This window comes from Pristis pectinata, chromosome 2 (genome assembly GCF_009764475.1).
Source record: "Pristis pectinata isolate sPriPec2 chromosome 2, sPriPec2.1.pri, whole genome shotgun sequence".
In the NCBI taxonomy this organism is placed as follows: domain Eukaryota; kingdom Metazoa; phylum Chordata; class Chondrichthyes; order Rhinopristiformes; family Pristidae; genus Pristis; species Pristis pectinata.
The window spans coordinates 99,314,985-99,334,543 of NC_067406.1; the positions used below are offsets into that span (position 1 = coordinate 99,314,985).

Genomic DNA, 19,559 nt, shown 5'->3' on the forward strand with positions numbered 1-19,559 from the left:
GACTTCAAAGAGATAGAGTAAGGTAAGTAGATATGCAACATCATGGCAGACAGAGTACATATGGAAAATATGAGGTTATCCAATTCAGTAAAAAATACAGAAGTGGGAGTATTTTTTTAAATAGTGAGAAATTACATAATGTTAATGTTTAAAGGACCTAGGTGTCCTTTTACACACTACTAAAAGCTGGAGCCTGCATTGAGGAAGGGAAATGATATGTTTGTGTTTATTGAAAGAAGATTTAACTACAAGAGCAGCAATGCCTTACTAAAATACATAGGGCCTTAGTGAGAGCACATCTGGAGTATTGTCACTTTACTGATAAAACGCTTATTCTTGCCATAGAGTAAGTGCATAAAGATTCATAGATTGGTTCCTGGGATGGCAGGTCTTTCATATGAGGAGAGATCAGGTAGAATAGGCCTCTATTCCCCAGAGTTTAGAAAGTGAATGGTGACCTCAATGAAACATAGAAAATTCTTAGAGAAGAGATATGGGGAGGATGTTTCCCAAGGCTGAAATGTCTAAAAATAGGGTTCACAGCCTCAAATTAAGGGGTAGGCCATTGAGAAATGAAATGTTGAGAAAAACTTTCCTTGAGGGGGAGGTGAATCTTTGGAATTCACTTTTCTGGAGGACTTTTAGGATTAAGTCATTGACTGCATTCAAAACTAACATTAATAGATTTCTGGATATTAGGGGAGTCATTCGTTATTGGGATAGAGCAGGAAAATGGTGTTGAGGTAGAAGGTCAGTCATGATCTTGTTGAATGCCCTCCTCTTGATAGTGCTTATGTTCTCATGAGAAAAAAAAACAGGGAACTGGGAAGAGGGAAAACTGATAAAAAGCAAAGAAAATTGAAAGGACATGTTGTCATGACACTTCAAAAAGCACATCTTTGGCTGAAGGGGGTTCTGCGATGTTCTGAAAGGGATGTGAAAGGTATTGTATAAATGCAAGTCTTTCATTCATTGATGCATGTTAATGAAGACAGGCACAGTAGTGTAGTGGTTAGCGTAATGTTATTACAGCGCCAGTGACCCGGGTTCAATTCCCGCCGCTGTCTGTAAGGAGTTTGTACGTTCTCCCTGTGACTGCGTGGGTTTCCTTCGGGTGCTCCGGTTTCCTCCCACATTCCAGACGTATGGGTTAGGAGTCGTGGGCATGCTATGTTGGCGCCAGAAGTGTGGTGACACTTGCAGGCTGCCCCCAGAACATTCTACGCAAAGATGTATTTCACTGTGTGTTTTGATGTACACATGACTAATAAAGATATCTGTTTAAATAGATGGATTGTTGCTAGCATTTGAAGAAATAATTGACAATTTGACAGTTAAAGATGTGAAACTGGCATCATGCTGCAATAGGTCTTGAGTTGTTTCCAACTTCTTCTTTCAGCAATATTTTAACCTCACCAGAAACTATATTTCCATGCTATGAGGCTTCTGCAACACTGGTAGTGTGGTTATATTGGAGCAATGCCAGAAAGTTTGAAGAAATTTTGAGCCATAATTTTAATTGTGGGGAAGTTTTTGACCATATGATCCTCTGCTTTGAGTACAAAGTATAATCTTTTTCAAACACTTTGCAGTGTAGCCTCCATCTTCTATTAATCCGTAATGTGCAAGAAATAACAGTTCAGAGACGTGACATAAAACTTAATGTAATCGTTTCTTCTTTATGCCCTATATGTTAATGAATTATTAACATATATGAGATGTATGTTAATAATTCAGGGTGGAGAGAAATTCCATTAGGGCCATCTTAAGATAGAAGTATTTTGTATCACTACTTTAGGCACAGTGATCTATGGCAGAGCAGGAATGTTCAACTTTACGTTGACTAGATTGTCAATGGCTCTAAACTGAGACAGACAATTGCAACTTATTTCTACCTTCTTAGATATTCAGATGACAACATAAACTGTAAATGTTCACGACTTTCGTCAAAGATGAGATTGGAGCATTGAAATGATGGCAAGGTCTGTGTTTTCTTTCTTAATGTAGGTAGTTGAGCTGAAGGAGTGTGAGCAACAGATATCACTGCTTTTGATGACTGTCACTGTCCTATGACATAGTAAGACAATGAAACATGTACACTATTTTCCAGTTAATGATATTCAATCCCTGTATGCTTGAAGCAGTACTGAAGCAGTACTTACCTCATGAATATCGATTATAACATTTTCTTCTGGCTGTTTGGTACTTCTGACATCCTCTAGAGCAAGAGTGAAGTACACGCCCTTTGGGTCCGACAAGTAGAGATTATAAGTGTCTGTTTGATGCCATTCCTTGACAGCCACAAACACCTGATTCTCATCTGTACTGATGATCTGTGTATCCTAGAAAAAAAGATGATTTTGCCCAACATATAAGAAAAAAAATCATGCCCTTATAATAACAGATATAAATAACTTAAAAGTGACATTAAAAAAATTGATTATATTCATTTAATTAAGACCACTATTTGTAACAGAGTATTTCATTCCTTTGGATGATTTCATCTCGTCCAGTGTTTTCTCAGAACCTAGTTATGCACACTTGCCCCAATTAGAATCAGTTGGCTGGGCCAAAAGGTTGTGCTTCAAGCTTCACTTGAAACAATGAAGTCTATCCTTTAGTGTAAAAAGAATCTGACCTTTTGATGAGACTTTAAACACACGTTGTATATGACTATTGTCAACTGCATAACAATTAATGGGGGCAAATCCTGATATCCTTATCATTAATCACCGAATTTCAAACGTTCTTCCCATAGTCTGAAAAAGAACCCCTTACAAGTAATTGTGCAATCTCAAATATGATCTTAATTAAAGGATTTCCAGTCAACTCAATTTTCATTATTTTAATCTTTGGTTCCAAGAGAAAAATGGTTCATAATTGGTCCAGTAATAAAAAGCTTGCTTTAGTAAGTACAAATATATTCTCCAACCAAGCATGTTTGAAATTAAACTTTTACTTGTCCAGGCAGTGTTTGGAGACCATCATATTCCCAGTTTAGGAAGGAGTTGTAAAGCACCAAAGGCTAGGACTAGATTGAACCATTTTACATTGCAATACCCAGATATTTAAGAATTAATGGCAGAGAAATCTTAAAGACTCAAACTAAGTAAAAGCTCTAAGGACTTTGCCACTGCTGTCACAACAACTTACAACATAGATTTTGAGTCATATTGATTTTTAATCTTGCTGAGTTTTCTGGATTTGATTGTATCATAACAATGGATTTAATACAAAAGCAATCATGGTTAAAATTAACCCAGCTCCTTCACATTACAGTTTGCTCTTGTACCAACAAAATCACTTTTATTGATTTATATTGTTGCTAACAATGCACTTTGACACTTCTCGCCACATATATTAGTAGCTGCCATTAATGGGTATGACAAACTTCATTTTGCAGAAAGCTATAAAACAGCACTCTCAGCGAAATTGTTCCACTTTATTAACAATATAAAAGTTAAGAAATTCCTACAAATATAAAAATATTACAATAGATATCTTACTCTCTTCATACAAATAGTCTGACAATAATCAAAGGTTACGTTTAATATAACCCATGGTATTTTCTTTCTCCTGACAGAAGAATGCTCCACATCTGCCTTAACAGCTGCAACCACAACAACCACATCTGTAACTGGCAGAATCTGCCCATGCCAGAACTGAAGACTACCTCTGGTGGTCTCAACATTGATGTCAATGTACATTACTGAGAATTTGAAATGGAGAGGGAGGAGACATTGTAAGTTGCACCAACACTAACCCAAACCGGTTGGAAGGAACAGCTGAAAGTCTACCTAACATTTGTGATCATTGCATGCAAAGGGTTCTATTTTCCACATTGTTGGAAAATGTGTAGTGAAAGGTCTTTACTGTATATGCTGTCAATCAATGATGGTGTTGAAGAAAAATTACTTTTCTTGATCTATTCTCGAGCTCTTTGCTAGCAAGACCACTATTTATTTTCCATCCCTAATCTGAGAAGATGTTTGTGAACTGCCTTCTAAAACCACTATTGCCCATACAGGAAACCGCTTCTCATAATGTTGTTTGGTACAAAGATTTACTGTTTTTACACACGTTGATGAAGAAATGGCCTAATTAAAATGTTGTTCCAAATACATCAGTTTGGTGGTAGATATTGTGGATTTCTGCAGTTGAGTTAATCAGAATCAAGCTTATTATCACTGACATATGTTGTGAAATTTGTTGTTTTGTGGCAGCAGTACAGTGCATGACATAAAGACATAAAAATTACTATGTTACAAAACTAAATAGTGCAAAAGAAGAATAATGAGGTGGTGTTCATGGAGCATTCAGAAATCTGATGGCGGAGGGGAAGAAGCTGTTGAATCTTTCTTTAACTCAAAACTAGTTTGAAATATCCAAAATATGGTGTATAAATGCAAGTTGCTACAGAGCATCCTGTAGATAATACACAACACAATCACAGTTCGCTGTGGATCAAAAACTCATTTTTCTGGATGATGACAAGCTATGTGAGTCCTGTTGTGGTTGCACCCATCAAGTCAGAGTGCAGAGTACTCTCTCATCAGTAATATCATAATACTCACCCTGTAGAGATGAAGAAATTTTGGATAGTCAATAAATGAGCTAGTTACTACAGAGTCTCCAAATTCTGAGTTTCCTTAGCATCCAAGGTACTTACATGGCATATCCATTTTCTGTTCACAACTGATCGAATATGATTGTGGGGGAATTTGTCACTGGGAGAATCATTTGATGCAGAGGGCAGATGGTTAGACATTCTTTTCTATTCAGAAGTGCTGAGGTGAAAGGAAGAGAATGCAAGCAGGCTTTGTAAGCAGCACGAAGATTAACTCTCACAATAACCAGTTGGGATAAATGGCCTGTTTCAAGAACAGTTATGATAAATTTTTTCCTGGACTGTGGAACTGTTGGAAGTTGTGTATCATTTTCTGTCATCTGTGGGCACAAATGCTACTGGCTATTTATCAGGTAAGCCTGGATGTTGTCCAAGTCCTACTACACGTGGGTACAGACTGCTTTATTAGCTGAGAAGTAGGTAATGTGGCTGAACATTGTGCAACAATAAGTAAACCTCCCCACTTCTCACTGATGAAGCAGCTGAAGATCGTTGTCCTTGGCATACTGCTCTGAGGAAGTACTCTATAGCGATGTCCTAGGACTGAGATCACTACCTTCTAACAACCACCATCTTCTGTTCCGAGCTTAGAGTTCCAGCCTGTGGTGAGATTTCCCACTGATCTCAGCCATCTTGTTGCCCCTTGATGACCTGTCAAAAATGACCTTGATGTCAACAGCAGAGAGCTTCAATCACTTCTGGCATTCAGTACTTCTGTCCATGTTTGGACTTAGAATGTAAAGATGCCTAAAGCCAGGTGGCTGTAGCAGAATCCATTTAGGAGCAGGCTATTGGTAAATAAGTAACACTACTTGATAATGGTGGTGAAAATATATTTTGTCATTTCTCTTATGAAACCAGGCTGATTTATCCTACATTTTGTGGACATATAGATGCCACAGTCTATCTTCACTGTTAAAGCTAGTTCTGGCACATTGGTCTTCAGCATTATAAGCATCATGTTGTTAAAGCCCTAGTCTTTTCTGCATACAGTGGACTCTGCTCTTTCTTGATGACACACTGAGTACATCAAATTAGTTGAAGACAGGTGTTAGAGAACCAAGGAAGTCAAAAAGTGGAGCTCATCCACTGAGCACTTCTGGTTAAAGACAGATACAAGTGTTTCAGTCCAGTCTATTGCATTCAAGTACTGACCTTTGTCATTATTAAAGGTTCAGATATTCCTTTTTCAATGTGTTGCTTAATTGCCCATCATTAATTGCAGATGAATGTGGCAGACCTTTGACCTAATCTGTTGGTTGGATGAGCACCGATTAATATGCTTGTGGCCAATTCTTGGCGTTTACCTGGCAGGGACTTATTTTTAGGTATACATATTTCTGCTTCTGCCAAGATTATCAGTGTTCTTCACTTAACCAATGTTGGACATCTGATTTGATTTTGATGGAGGAATGGGCAATATACTTCCTTATACTCTCGGGGCTACAGAACTTTGCAGTGAGGAGCCTTTGAGCAAAACAGTTTGTGGCCAGCCTGGCACTATTCTACAAATGTACCTTTACAAGTATACTTCCAAGTCCACTACCACTACCACCTCCAAGTCTCTGTATCTCTTAATTCACAGAGAGAACCACAGCCATATTTAGGATTTCCTACATTTCATAATGATTTATTAATTTTACTTTCCGATCCAAATGCTATCCTTCCCTAATCATTAAAAGACAAGGCATTATGTGAAGTTGGTCACTTGGGCTGTGTTTCAATTCTACAGGTGATACAGCCTTATTTTCTCTCATAATTTTCCATGAGTGTAGGTGGCGAATAGCAACACATTAGTCAGTTGTAGTAGTAAGATAGCTGTGTCTAATCCTGTCTTTATTTAGTTTCTCCTTGCAGTCATTATAAGAAAATTTCACAAAGCCATGACTGAGGTGCGGGAAGGCATTTTGTTTCTAAAACCACATTAACAGCTCAATCATTATTGACAATCAACAAAAATTGCCTTTGTTTTACTTCTCATTGCACCAGTCCAAAAATGTACCAAGCTGAGAAGCAGACATATGTGGCAGATCGTGTTTGTGCTTTCATTTCCTTAGTTCAGGGCTTGTACTCAGCTTGAACAAAACCTTCAAGGGAGAATGGGTCCGAGTGCGATAAAAAAAACTTTTTTTTAAATGTGTGCTTATGTCACAAAATTTTTTAGTGACAAAGGTGTACAAAATCCATTGAGTGAAGCATTCATCAGAGCATGTGCACATCAACTTGTTTCAGCAGAAGCAAGCAGTCATTGTCAATGATCTTTTCAAATTCCAGTGATGCTAAGTAGAAATGTAATTTAAAACATTTTACTACTGTCAAACTTGAGGTATGCAACACTATAAATGCTAATAAAAGACAACAGCATTTTGTCTGGCAGCCACACCAACGCATAGCTGACAACTTAAATAAGAGTTTTCTCTTCAGAAAAGAATGGTACTAGCTCTCCATTTTCAGCTTTTATCCTTGTTTTTTTTTTGTCAGATTTTCATTATTGTTTTCCTCTCCTTTGAATTGCTCATAATTCTCAGCTGAAGACAACTGAGGCTTAGCCTGCTTCTTGATATCAATCCTCTTGCTTACAGCTTGACAATTTAGTTTCCTAAAAAGGGTAGATTTATTCACTGAAAAAAAGCAGGAAATGCTAGAAACACTCAGCAAGTTTGTGGAGATCGAAACAGAGTTAATATGAAAAATGATCATTGCCTCTTATTTGTAGCATCTACAGTATTTTGCTTTAAAATGTTTGTTCTGCACCCTGGCTAGTTTAGCTTCTACCACCTTCATCTACATCTCTGCTAATAGCATCTGTTGACATCTATTACCACCACGTTAAAGTCTCTCAAAGCATAGTACACAAGTGTCACGCCAACCATCAAGTTGGCTAAATGTACATCTTTCAGCTTAGAAAGAGAAACAGACAATGGTTAAATCAGTAAAGATTAAGAGCCTTCAAAAAAAAACCAAAAGGCTAGCAGTAGAAAATCATTTAAAATAGATAGGTGGAAAGGAGAAAAGGGAAGAAAAAAGTGCTAAGAAATTCTTGAGCAAATTTTAGTTTTTTTTTAGGTTGAAAATAGAACATAGAACAGTACAGCACAGTACGGGCCCTTCAGCCCACATTGTTGTGCTGATATATGTAAACTTTCATCCCATTCAATCTATCCCCCTCTCTACTTCACCTCCCATAACCCTCTATTTTTCTTTTGTCTATGTGCCTGTCTATTAGTCCCTTAAATGACCCTGTGGTATCAGCCTCTACCAGCATCCCCAGCAGTGCATTCCAGGCAGCCACCACTCTCTGTGTAAAAAACCTACTTCTGACATCTCCCCTGAACTTTCCTTCATGGACCTTAAATGGATGTCCTCTAGTATTGGCCATTGCCACCCTGGGGAAAAGATGCTGGCTGTCCATTTTGCCTATGCCTCTCATGATCTTATATACCTCTATCAAGTCTCCCCTCATCCTCGTCGCTCCAAAGAGAAAAGCCCTAAGTCACTCAACCTCTCCTCATAAGACATGCTCTCCAACCCAGGTAGCATCCTTGTAAATCTCCTCTGCATCCTCAGCAAAGCTTCCACATCCTTCCTTTATTGAGGTGACCAGAACTGAACACAATATTCCAAATGCGGTCTAACCAGGGTTTTATAGGAACATTACCTCTCGGCTCTTGAACTCAATCCCCTGGCTAATGAAGGCCGGCACACCATATGCCTTCTTAACCGCCCTATCCACTTGTACGGTAACTTTCAAGAATCTATATACGTGGACCCCAAAATCTCTCTGTTCCTCCACACTGCTAAGAATCCTGTCATTAACCATGTACTCTTCCTTCAAGTTTGTTCTTCCAAAGTGTATCACTTCACACTTCTCCTATTGAACTCCATCTGCCACTTCTCCGCCCAGCTCTGCATCCTGTCTAAATCCCGTTGCAACCTATGACAACCTTCTTCACTATCTACTACACCACCAACCTTCGAGTCATCTGCGAACTTACCAGCCCATCCTTCCACTTCCTCATCCAAATCATTTATAAAAATCACAAAGAGTGGGGGTCCCAGAACAGATCCCTATGGAACACCATTAGTCACTGACCTCCAGGTCGAATACTCCCCTTCTATAACCACCCTCTGCCTTCTGTGGGCAAGCCAATTTTGAATCCACACAGCCAATTTTCCATGGATCCCATACCTCATACCTTTCTGAATGAGCCTACCATGGGGAACCTTGTCAAACACCTAGCTAAAATCTATAGATACCACATCCACTACACTACCTTCAGCAACTTGTCTTGTCACTTCCTCAAAAAGCTCTATTAGGCTTGAGAGGCATGACTCACCCTTCACAAAGCCATGTTGACTATCCCTAATCAGACTATGCTTCTCTAAATGCTCATAAATCCTGTCCCTAAGAATCCTCTCCAATAGTTTGCCCACCACTGATGCAAGACGCACTGGTCTATAATTCCCACGATTATCCCTTTTACCTTTCTTGAACAATGGAACAATGTTTGCCATTCTCCAATCCTCCGGTACCACTCCTGTGGCCAGGGAGGACTCAAAGATCACTGTTAATGCTCCAGCAATCTCTTCCCTTACTTCCCATAGTAACCTGGAGTATATCCTGTCCGACCCCAGGGACTTATTTATCCTAATGCTTTTTAGAGCTCCAACACTGCTTCTTTCTTAACCTCAACATGCTCCAACATATTTGCCTGTTCTATGCTAACCGTACATTCGTCTAAGTCCCTTTCCCTAGTGAACACTAAGGCAAAATATTCATTTAGGACCTCCCCTACTTCTCTCACCTCTAGAAACATTCCCCCCCCCACTTATCCCTGAGCGGCCCTACCCTCACCCTAGTCATCCTCTTGTTCCTCACGTATGTGTAGAACGCCTTAGGGTTTTCCTTAACTCTACTTGCCAAGGCCTTCTCAAGTCCCCTTCTAGTCCTTTCTTAAGCTCCTTCCTGGTTACCTAATAACTCTCGAGCCCTATCTGATTTTTGCTTCCTAAACTTTAAATATGCTTCCTTCTTCCTCTTGACTAAACCTTCCACCTCTGTTGTTAACCATGGTTCCTTCATCCTACCATCCTTTCCTTGTCTCAGCGGGACAAACCTATCTAGAACCCCATGTAAGTTGTCCCAAAACAACAACCACCTTTCTGCAGTGCATTTACCAGAGAACATCCGTTCCCAGTTTACGTTCTCAAGTTCTTGCCTAATACCATCATAATTTGCCCTCCCCCAATTAAATATTTTCCCATAATGTCTGCTCCTATCTTTGTCCATGGCTATGCTAAAGGTCAGGGAGTTGTGGTCACTATCCTCAAAATGCTCGCCCACTGAGAGGTCTTTCACCTGACCAGGTTCATTGCCTAATGCCTGATCCAGCATGGCCTCTCCTCTAGTTGGCCTGTCTACATACTGTGTCAGGAATTCTTCCCGTACACACCTAACAAATTTTGCCCCATCTAAACATTTTGCATTAAGGAGGTGCCAATCAATATTAGGGAAGTTGAAGTCACCCATGACAACAACCCTGTTATTTTTGCACCTTGCCAAAATCTGCCTATGTATCAGTTCCTCAGTGTCCCAGTGGCTGTTTGGGGAGCCTATAGAATACTCCCTTCCTGTTTCTGACTTCCACCCACACTGACTCAACAGACGATCCTTCTGTGATGTCCTCCCTTCCTACAGCTGTGATATTATCCCTGATTAGCAATGCCGCCCCCGAACCCCTTCCCTATCCCTTTTGAAACATCTAAACCCCAGAACCTCAAGCAGCCACTCCTGCCCTTGTGACAGCCAAATCTCCGTAATGGCCACAACATCATAAGTCCATGTACTGATCCATGCTCTAAGTTCATCACCCTTATTCTTAACACTTCTCACATTAAGGTAAACACATTTCAACCCACCTAACTGAATGCATTTATGCCCCATCCCCTGCCCATCGTTCCTCAGCTTCACTGTACTTCTATGATAACTGATCCATCTTCTAATTCGGTTCCCATCCCCCTGCCAACCTAGTTTAAACCCTCCCCAACAGCTCTAGCAAACCTGCCCACAAGGACAACGGTCCCTCTCCAGTTCAGGTGTAACCTGTCCCCTTTGTACAGGTCATACCTACCCCAGAAGAGATCCCAATGATCCACAAATCTGAACCCCTGCCCCCTGCACCAACTCTTCAGCCACTCATTAGTCTGCCGGATCTTCCTATTCTTTCCCTCCCTGGCGTGTGGCACAGGCAGCAATCCAGAGATTACTACCCTTGAGGTCCTGCTTTATAGCTTCCTTCCTAACTCCCAATACTCGCTCTTCAGGACCTCATCCCTTATCTTACCTACGTCAGTATGCATCACAACTTCTGGCTCCATACCCTCCCTCGTAAGAATGCTGTGTATATGATCCAAGATGTCCCTGACCCTGGCACCTGGGAAGCAACGTACCATCTGGGAGTATCGTTCTTGTCCACAGAATCTCCTGTCTGTCCCCTTAACCAATGAATCCCCTATCACCGTCACACTCCTCTTCCCCCCTCCCCCCACCCTTCCCTTCTGAGCCACAGAGCCAGACTCCACACCAGAGACCCAGCTGTTGTGGCTCTCCACCAGTGATTCATCACCACCCACACCCCCCCACCCCCACAGCATCCGAAATGATATGCTTGTTATCCAGGGGAACGGTCACCACAGTATCCAGTACTGACTGGCTATTACTTTTCCCTCCCCTAATGGTCATCCAACTACCTACATCCTGCACCCTAGATGTTACTGCCTCCTGGTAACTCCTATCTATCATCTCCTCGGCTTCCTGAATGATGCAATTGAAATGAGTTGTGCATGCAATTGAATTTTTCAGAAAATCCATTCTTCACTAAAAAGGTATCAGTTACTTACTGCACAGAATGTGAGGTGTGCCATTTTCTTTGTAGGCCCTTTGTGTCTATAACATTATTTCGTAACGACATAGAAGGATTACTGTGTTGCTTGTGGAGATTCATGTAAAATGTTTTAAATTAAATTAAATTTTATTTACAGCGTGGCAACAGGCCCTTCCAGCCCAACGAGTCTGCGCCACCCATTTTAAACCCAAATTAACCTACCCATACATCTTTGCAATGTGGGAGGAAACTGGAGCACCCGGAGGAAACCCATGCAGACACAGGAGAACGTACAAACTCCTTACAGACAGCGATGGGAATCGAACCCCAATCACTGGCGCTGTAATAGCATCGCACTAACCGCTACGCTACCGTGCCGGTATTCTTTTCTTACCTATGTCAATGTGCACCACGACTTCTGGCTCCATACCCTCCCCCTTAAGAATGCTGTGTATATGTGTATAATGTATGGGCTTATAAATTATATCACAATATTCTTTAGGCCTTTAAACAGCATTGTGGGTCAATCAAAAGCTGTTTGTGGAAATCTCATATGAAGCGTGAATTGTGATTGTGAATTTAACAGAACATTTTTGGGTATCCGTGTATAATCCCATCAACTCTCCCCAGATTGGACTACTGTGTTGCACACCTCAAGTTTGCCAGAAGTAAAATGTTTTAAATTACATTTCCACGTGGCATCACCAGAATTTGAAAAGATCATTGATTATCTACACAGTAGCAACAATATATAGTGGCTAATTAGCCCACCAAACCCACAGTTCTTCAGGATGTGGGAGAAAGCTGGAGCACCTGGGGGGAAGCCCAAATGGTCACAGAGAAAACATTCAAACTCCACACAGATAGCATCAGAGGTCAGGATTGAACCCGAATCACTGAAGCTGTGAGATAGCAGCTTGACTAGCTGTGTTTTTGTGCACCCCTTTGATGTAATAAAGCATGCAGGTGTCCAGAGGTGTGCAATGGCATCCAGTGATGCACACACACAACTGAATGTCACTTCCATAATTTTCATTCAAACCTGCAGGCCTGGGAACGAATAGGCCACTCATCCAAAAACAGACCTTCGCAGGGCAAGTGGGGTTTGTATTGGCGTGAGTTAAAATCACAAGACAAGGGAGCAGAAGTAGGCCATTCGGCCCATCGAGTATGCTCCAAAGAAAAGGGAGAATAAAGGGAAAAAAGAAAAAGAAATGAGAAATTGGGGGGGGGGGGGGGTCCAAAAAAACCCCACACTATTCTAACCCCAATTTCCAGCCTTATCCCCATATCCCTTGATACCCCGACTATTTAGATATCTATCTATCTCTTCCTTAAACGCCTTCAATGATCTGGCCTCCACTGCTGTACCTGGCAAGGAATTCCACAAATTCACCACCCTCTGGCTAAAGAAATTTCTCCTCATCTCTGTTTTAAGCCTGTACCCTCTAATTCTAAGATTGTGCCCTCTGGTCCTGGACTCACCCACCAAGGGAAGCAGCCTGACCACATCTACTCTGTCCAGTCCTTGCAACATTTTAAATGTCTCTATGAGGTCCCCTCTCATTCTTCTGTACTCCAGTGAGTACAGTCCAAGAGCCGACAAACGCTCATCATAAGTAAGCCCTTTCATTCCGGGAATCATCCTCGTAAATCTCCTCTGAACCCTCTCCAACATCAGCACATCTTTCCTAAGATATGGGGCCCAAAACTGTGCACTGTATTCCAAATGAGGCCTCACTAGTGCCCCGTAGAGCCTCATCAACACTTCCTTACTTTTATACACTATACCTCTCGAAATGAATGCCAACATAGCATTCGCTTTCTTTACCACTGATCCGACCTGGTGGTTAACCTTTAATGTATCCTGCACGAGTACCCCCAAGTCCCTTTGTACTTCTGTACTTTGAATTTTCTCTCCTTCTAGATAATAATCTGCCCGTTTATTTCTGTTTCCAAAGTGTACAACTGCACATTTCTCAACATTGAATCTCATCTGTCATTTCCTTGCCCATTCTCCTAAACTACCTAGGTCTCTCTGCAACCTTCCTGTCTTCTCAATACTCTCTACTCCTCCACCTATCTTGGTGTCATCCACAAACTGGAGATTTGCCTGTGTAATTTCCATTGTGTGGACTTTGGTGAAGGGAAAAGATTCAGCTAGAACTACTTTAAGATTAAAAACTTCTCCACATAGCAGTTGTCTGCCATGCCTCCACCACTTCTTTTGAAACCACTCTTTCACTTTGCAGCCCTCCACCCCCACCCTCCATGCCAACTAACAAAGCCATTTATAGAAAAACTGGGATTAGCATAACAACTGACTGATGCCAATGGGGATATGTGAATAACCTCACATGTTTTGAGCAAGAATTCTGGGAACCAATTTTAAGACCTCTGAAAATAAATGAGGTGGATAAATCTGTGTCCCTGACAGATTTTCCTCAGCTGCAGAAATTGCAAAGTACCATTAATATAAAGCAGAAAATGTAAAAATTTTGCCACATAATTTGGAGAAGTTAAGATGATAAAATGCAACTGCTGTAAGAATCAATTGGACAGTAAAGCCCAGCAGAAAATATTTGGCCAAAGTTATGGTGCTGTTGCTTAAATGAAATCTATCTTCTGTTTGCACATTCTTTTCTATTTAAAAGTTTTCTATTCCCCCGCCCCCACCAAATTTTCAATGTACTAGGCATCTATTCCTTAGTCACCAATGAAAATGTGTTGTGGTAGACATTTCCCCTCAGCCCTATATAATAAACATGAGATGTGCTTTAAACCCAAGTTCTGATACTCAGTTCCACCTCATTGGAAAAAAAATTCAGAAACTAAGTTCAACATGTAGATAACATGCATAAGTATAACACAGATAATGAAGGAATATTTTCCCCACTTTTATCATAACACTACTTCTGAATTATGCACGTTTGGATACTATAGAACCATAGAACAATACAGCACAATACAGGCCCTTCAGCCCACCATGTTGTGCCGACCCCTAAACCACACCTAAGACTATCTAACCCCTTCCTCCCACATATCCCTCTATCTTAAATTCCTCCATATGCTTACCTAACAACCTCTTGAACTTGACCAACGTATCAGCCTCCACCACCACCCCAGGCAGTGCATTCCATACACCAACCACTCTCTGGGTGAAAAACCTCCCTCTGATATCTCCCTTGAACTTCCCACCCATTAGCTTAAAGCCATACCCTCTTGTATTGAGCATTGGTGCCCTGGGAAAGAGGCACTGGCTGTCTACTCTATCTATTCCTCTTAATATTTTGTACACCTCTATCATGTCTCCCCTCATCCTCCTTCTCTCCAATGAGTAAAGCCTTAGCTCCTTTAGCCTCTTCTCATAATCCGTACTCTCTAATCCAGGCAGCATCCTGGTAAATCTCCTCTGCACCCTTTCCAACGCTTCCACATCCTTCCTATAATGTGACCAGAACTGGACACAGTACTTCAAGTGTGGTCTAACCAGAGTTTTGTAGAGCTGCATCATTACCTCGCAGCTCTTAAGCTCGATCCCACGACTTATGAAACGCTAACATCCCATAAGCTTTCTTAACTACCCTATCCACCTGTGAGGCAACTTTCAGTGATCTGTGGATATGAACCCCCAGATCCCCCTGTTCCTCCACACTACCCAGAATCCTGCCATTAACCTTGTACTCCACCTTGGAGTTTGTCCTTCCAAAGTGTACCACCTCACACTTCTCCAGATTGAACTCCATCTGCCACTTCTCAGTCCAGCTCTGCATCCTGTCAATATCCCTCTGTAAGTTTCGACAGCCCTCCGCACTATCCACAACACTACCAACCTTTGTGTCGTCTGCAAACTTGATAACCCACCCTTCCACCCCCTCATCCAAGTCATTAATAAATATCACAAAAAGTAGAGGTCCCAGAACTGATCCCTGTGGGACACCACTAGTCACAGCCCTCCAACCTGAATGCACTCCCTCCACCACAACCCTCTGCTTTCTACAGGCAAGCCAACTCTGAATCCACACAGCCAAGCTTCCCTGGATCCCTTGCCCTCTGACCTTCTGAAGAAGCCTACCATGTGGAACGTTGTCAAACACCTTACTAAAATCCATGTAGACCACATCTACTGCACTACCCTCATCAATCTTCCTGGTCACCTCCTCAAAGAACCCTATCAGGCTTGTGAGGCAAGATCTTCCCTTCACAAAGCCATGCTGGCTGTCCCTAATCAATCCATGATTCTCTAAATGCTCATAGATCCTATCTCTTAGAATCCTTTCTAAGGGCTTGCCCACCAGCGACATGTTCACTGGTCTGTAATTCCCTGGACTATCCCTACTACCCTTTTTGAATAAGGGGACAACAGTTGCCACCCTCCAATCTTCCGGTACCAATCCCGTGGACGATGAGGACTCAAAGATCCTAGCCAACGGTTCAGCAATCTCCTCCCTCGCCTTGCGAAGCAGTCTGGGGAATATTCTATGGTTTGAGTTTTTATGACAGTAACATGTAGAATAAATAATTCAGCAAACTTCCTGTGGCATTGCTTGTGGAGATTCATGTAAAACATTTTTTTATAATGTATGGGCTTATAAATTATATCACAATATTCTTTAGGCCTTTAAGCAGCATTGTGGGTCAATCAAATGCTGTTTGTGGGAATCTCACACGAAGTGTGAATTGTGATTGTGAATTTAACAGTACATTTTTGGGTATCCGTGTATAATGTGACATTAAAACCAGCATTCTTGTTTTCAGCATGGTGTTCCCCATTGGTGTGTTGCAAGTTCTCACACTTGCCACCATAGAGTTTAGCAGATATGAACTTTGCTGTTAGCTCTTAAATGGGCATGCCATGATTCAAGCAATATTATTCACAGGGTGTGTTGCTATGAACAAATGGATACTGCAGTGATGAAAAAAAGGTAGGTGAGTGCTCCCTCCAGGCCAGAGAGACCTGAATAAGCTGGTAAAGAACAATATTTGCAAGAGGTTGGTAAAGAACAGTAGTTGTTCAAGGGGTCCATGAAGACCCTTCATAACCACAGCCAACACACAACTGGCAGGAGGTTGCCAGGAAGGTCTCAGTGAGGACATGAGTACAGTCAATGAATGCTTGCAATTTGGGGGAAACTGCAATGTAAGCAAATGCTGGTGCCTACTCTGTCTCGTAGTGTGGCTAAGTGAAAAGTAAAAGTCTCCTCTCCTTGATTCTGGAGTTTGAGTGACCTCCCCAAATAAGCAGTGAACAGCAGACTGTGAGATTTGACCAGAAGCAGCTATGAATGATCCAGAGGCTTGGATGTCGAGAGTCACCATGACTCTGACCTCCATCAAGCTGTCAAGGAGTGCATATGAAACTGTAAACTGAGGTTGTAGGAAGTCACAGATCTTAGTGAGATTAAAGCAAATACTTTAATTGTTGGCTCTTTAAATAGCACTGTTTCAGGGAAATCAGCGTTAGTAAAACACAGGTGTTCTGTAAGTAAATACAAATTGTCATTTCTCAGACCAATGAGATTGCAAATCTCATTGCAGATGAACTTTATGTGGGGCATTTACACTGGAAAAAGAGTGCCAGGGAGAATGAAAATCTTGCTGTAAACTTTTGCTGAAGGGTGCTGAGACTCTCAAAAATATGCACCATATGCTCTATTCTAGGTAGAGCTGATTTACAACTATACAGCGCTGCTTTATTGAAATTGGGTAAATGAATCTCCCGCCCTTTAGGTTTTATCATGATGACTGTGTTGCAGGAAAGAATTTAGCTTTGCATACAAGACCCTCACTGTAATATACAGATATGTACCATGGATATTATGGCAATTTTCATAGAAAGTTGAACCTGCTTCAAGAAATTACCTTTGGTAAGGCATATTTCGGCAATTTCATCTGAATAAACTCGCCCCGCCGATAAGAGACAAAATATTTTGTCCGATTTCCAGAGGTTGCCTGAGAGAAAGAAAAATAAAGTGTGAGTATATGAACAAGGGAGTAATCATCATTAATAGAGAAACAATAAAACCATAAAGATTAGTAACTTATTTACTTAGCCACTGAAAAACCAAAAACTTAACTATTACGGTGAATCTTTGCTAATCTTTACAATTTGTATTTGTTTCTTTTCCAATTTACTTATTTTCCCATTTACTTGTTCACTATCACTCCACAGTTAGGACTCTGGCCATGAGGAAAGAGAAAGAGCCTGAGCTCAGTCTGAGTATTGTTATTTAAAAACCAGGATCTTGACAGTAACCTGAGGTTAGTATGCTTTCAATTTTATTTCCACTGTCCATGGGGAAACCTGCTCTCTAAAGATAGTACTTAATCCCTAGTCATGAGGATGCATGGAATTTCAGATACATCCTACATTATGGCACCACGTATCGCAAAAGAGGGAAGATTGGAGGCAAATATAACAATAAATAAATAAATAATGTGAAAGCTTGAGATGAAAACAATACTCCATGGCTGAATAAAACAGTGGGTGTGTGCATGTAAACTCCATCTGTGGTTCGCAAATCATTAAATGAATTAGGGAGACACTTAAAGATGAGTGATACCCTAGGGAAGAAAAAAAACACATGAAAAAATTGTAATCTCTTTGAATAGGTTTTGCTGCATTAAAGTGTCATTGGCAGCTGGAGATTAGTAATGATTTAACAGATGTAGGTCTTGAATATTCATAAGAGAGCAACAAAGTGGATTGAATCAAAAAATGGAAAGGAATTATATAAATGTAACTGGGAGAAACAGGATAAGGGTTTACCTGGAACATTAAATAACCTTTCTTCTGATCTTTAAAAATGAGGGCAACAAAGCAATTTATTTACAGGATGTAACAGATTATTTCAGCAAAAAGTTTGTGACTACAATGAATACCTTTGGAGAAAAGAACACAATCTTAATTGGATAAAGCATTATTTAAACAAGTAATGATGATCAATACTACTAGTTCTGACTAAACAATTATAAGCAGCAGAATGCTATAGGGATCAGTCTTAGAACCTCTTCTGTTCAGAATGGTTATGACTGATCCAAATGAGAGTATGCAAGGATCATTGGCAGAATAATGCTACATGGAGAGCCTGAGTGTTTAAAGAAAAGTCCCTGGAGACTTACTGGCCAGATGAATAATATTGAAAAGTTTATGGCAAAAATAATGGTCTTAGAAGAGTAAATGATATTACAAAGATATTAGGGGAAATGAACAATGTATGCAGAAAAAACCCATCACACATTGGAAGCTAAAACAGAGCTGTAATTGTAACTAAAACACGAATCAAATATTAGAATGTAATGTAGATCTGTATAGGGTACAATTAATTGACTGCGATGAGAGACTTCACACATATTGTGTTACATTAAACTGTTTTCACAGTACATAATAAATATATGAAGCCATTTGTCCCATTAAAATGTCAATAAATGATTTTAGTTTTCATGTTATTAGCCTATAATAACACTGAAGAGAGCAACAAAAGCACCTGTAAAGGGAAAGCAAAGGGATGCTGGAATCTGAATACCTTTGACCGCTTTGTATAACTATTGGCCAAGAAATTCTTCAACATCCACATACACACCATAATTATAATTGTTTTGATCATGGGTCTACCACTCAAAAATTCATCAGCACTTGATCCCAGGACAGTAGGTGCTACAGAATACCTCTTACACACATTTCAGGCATAGCTGCAACACTGCGGAATTTGGAGAGGCAAATAGCCCATGTATCTCGAAGCTGAGATTGATCTGGGGACTCATGGAAGAGAATGGTCCAGCAATTGGGTTGGTGGACTGGCACCCGGTGTCAATAGATTGGGGACTGGGACCAGAGGATTGGCATCTGAGGTGAGAACGGTGGCAGTGGAGGCAGTGGGCAGTTGACGAATAGGGGGCCAGGGGGATCGGGGCTTGATTATTGGATTGGAACTTGAGTAGTGAAGCCTGCAATTGGAAGACTGGGGTCTGGGGTAAGAGGATCATAGCCTGGAGACATGATTCACGACCACAAGTGCCTGGTTAAATTTCCAGAGTGACACAATTTG

At 40.9% G+C, this 19,559-nt stretch overlaps 1 protein-coding gene across 2 annotated transcripts in view; it reads right to left on the reverse strand.

Moving 5' to 3' along the window:
- sorcs2 (sortilin-related VPS10 domain containing receptor 2) overlaps positions 1-19,559 on the reverse strand; it is a 526,743-nt gene that overhangs the window by 104,995 nt on the left and 402,189 nt on the right. For both annotated transcript variants that reach the window (XM_052010588.1, XM_052010587.1), the window contains exons 8-9: positions 17,374-17,463; positions 2,163-2,342 (exon numbers count right to left, since the gene is read on the reverse strand). In XM_052010588.1, coding sequence (XP_051866548.1) covers positions 2,163-2,342; positions 17,374-17,463 — 270 coding nt within the window. The remainder of the gene's footprint in view (positions 1-2,162; positions 2,343-17,373; positions 17,464-19,559) is intronic.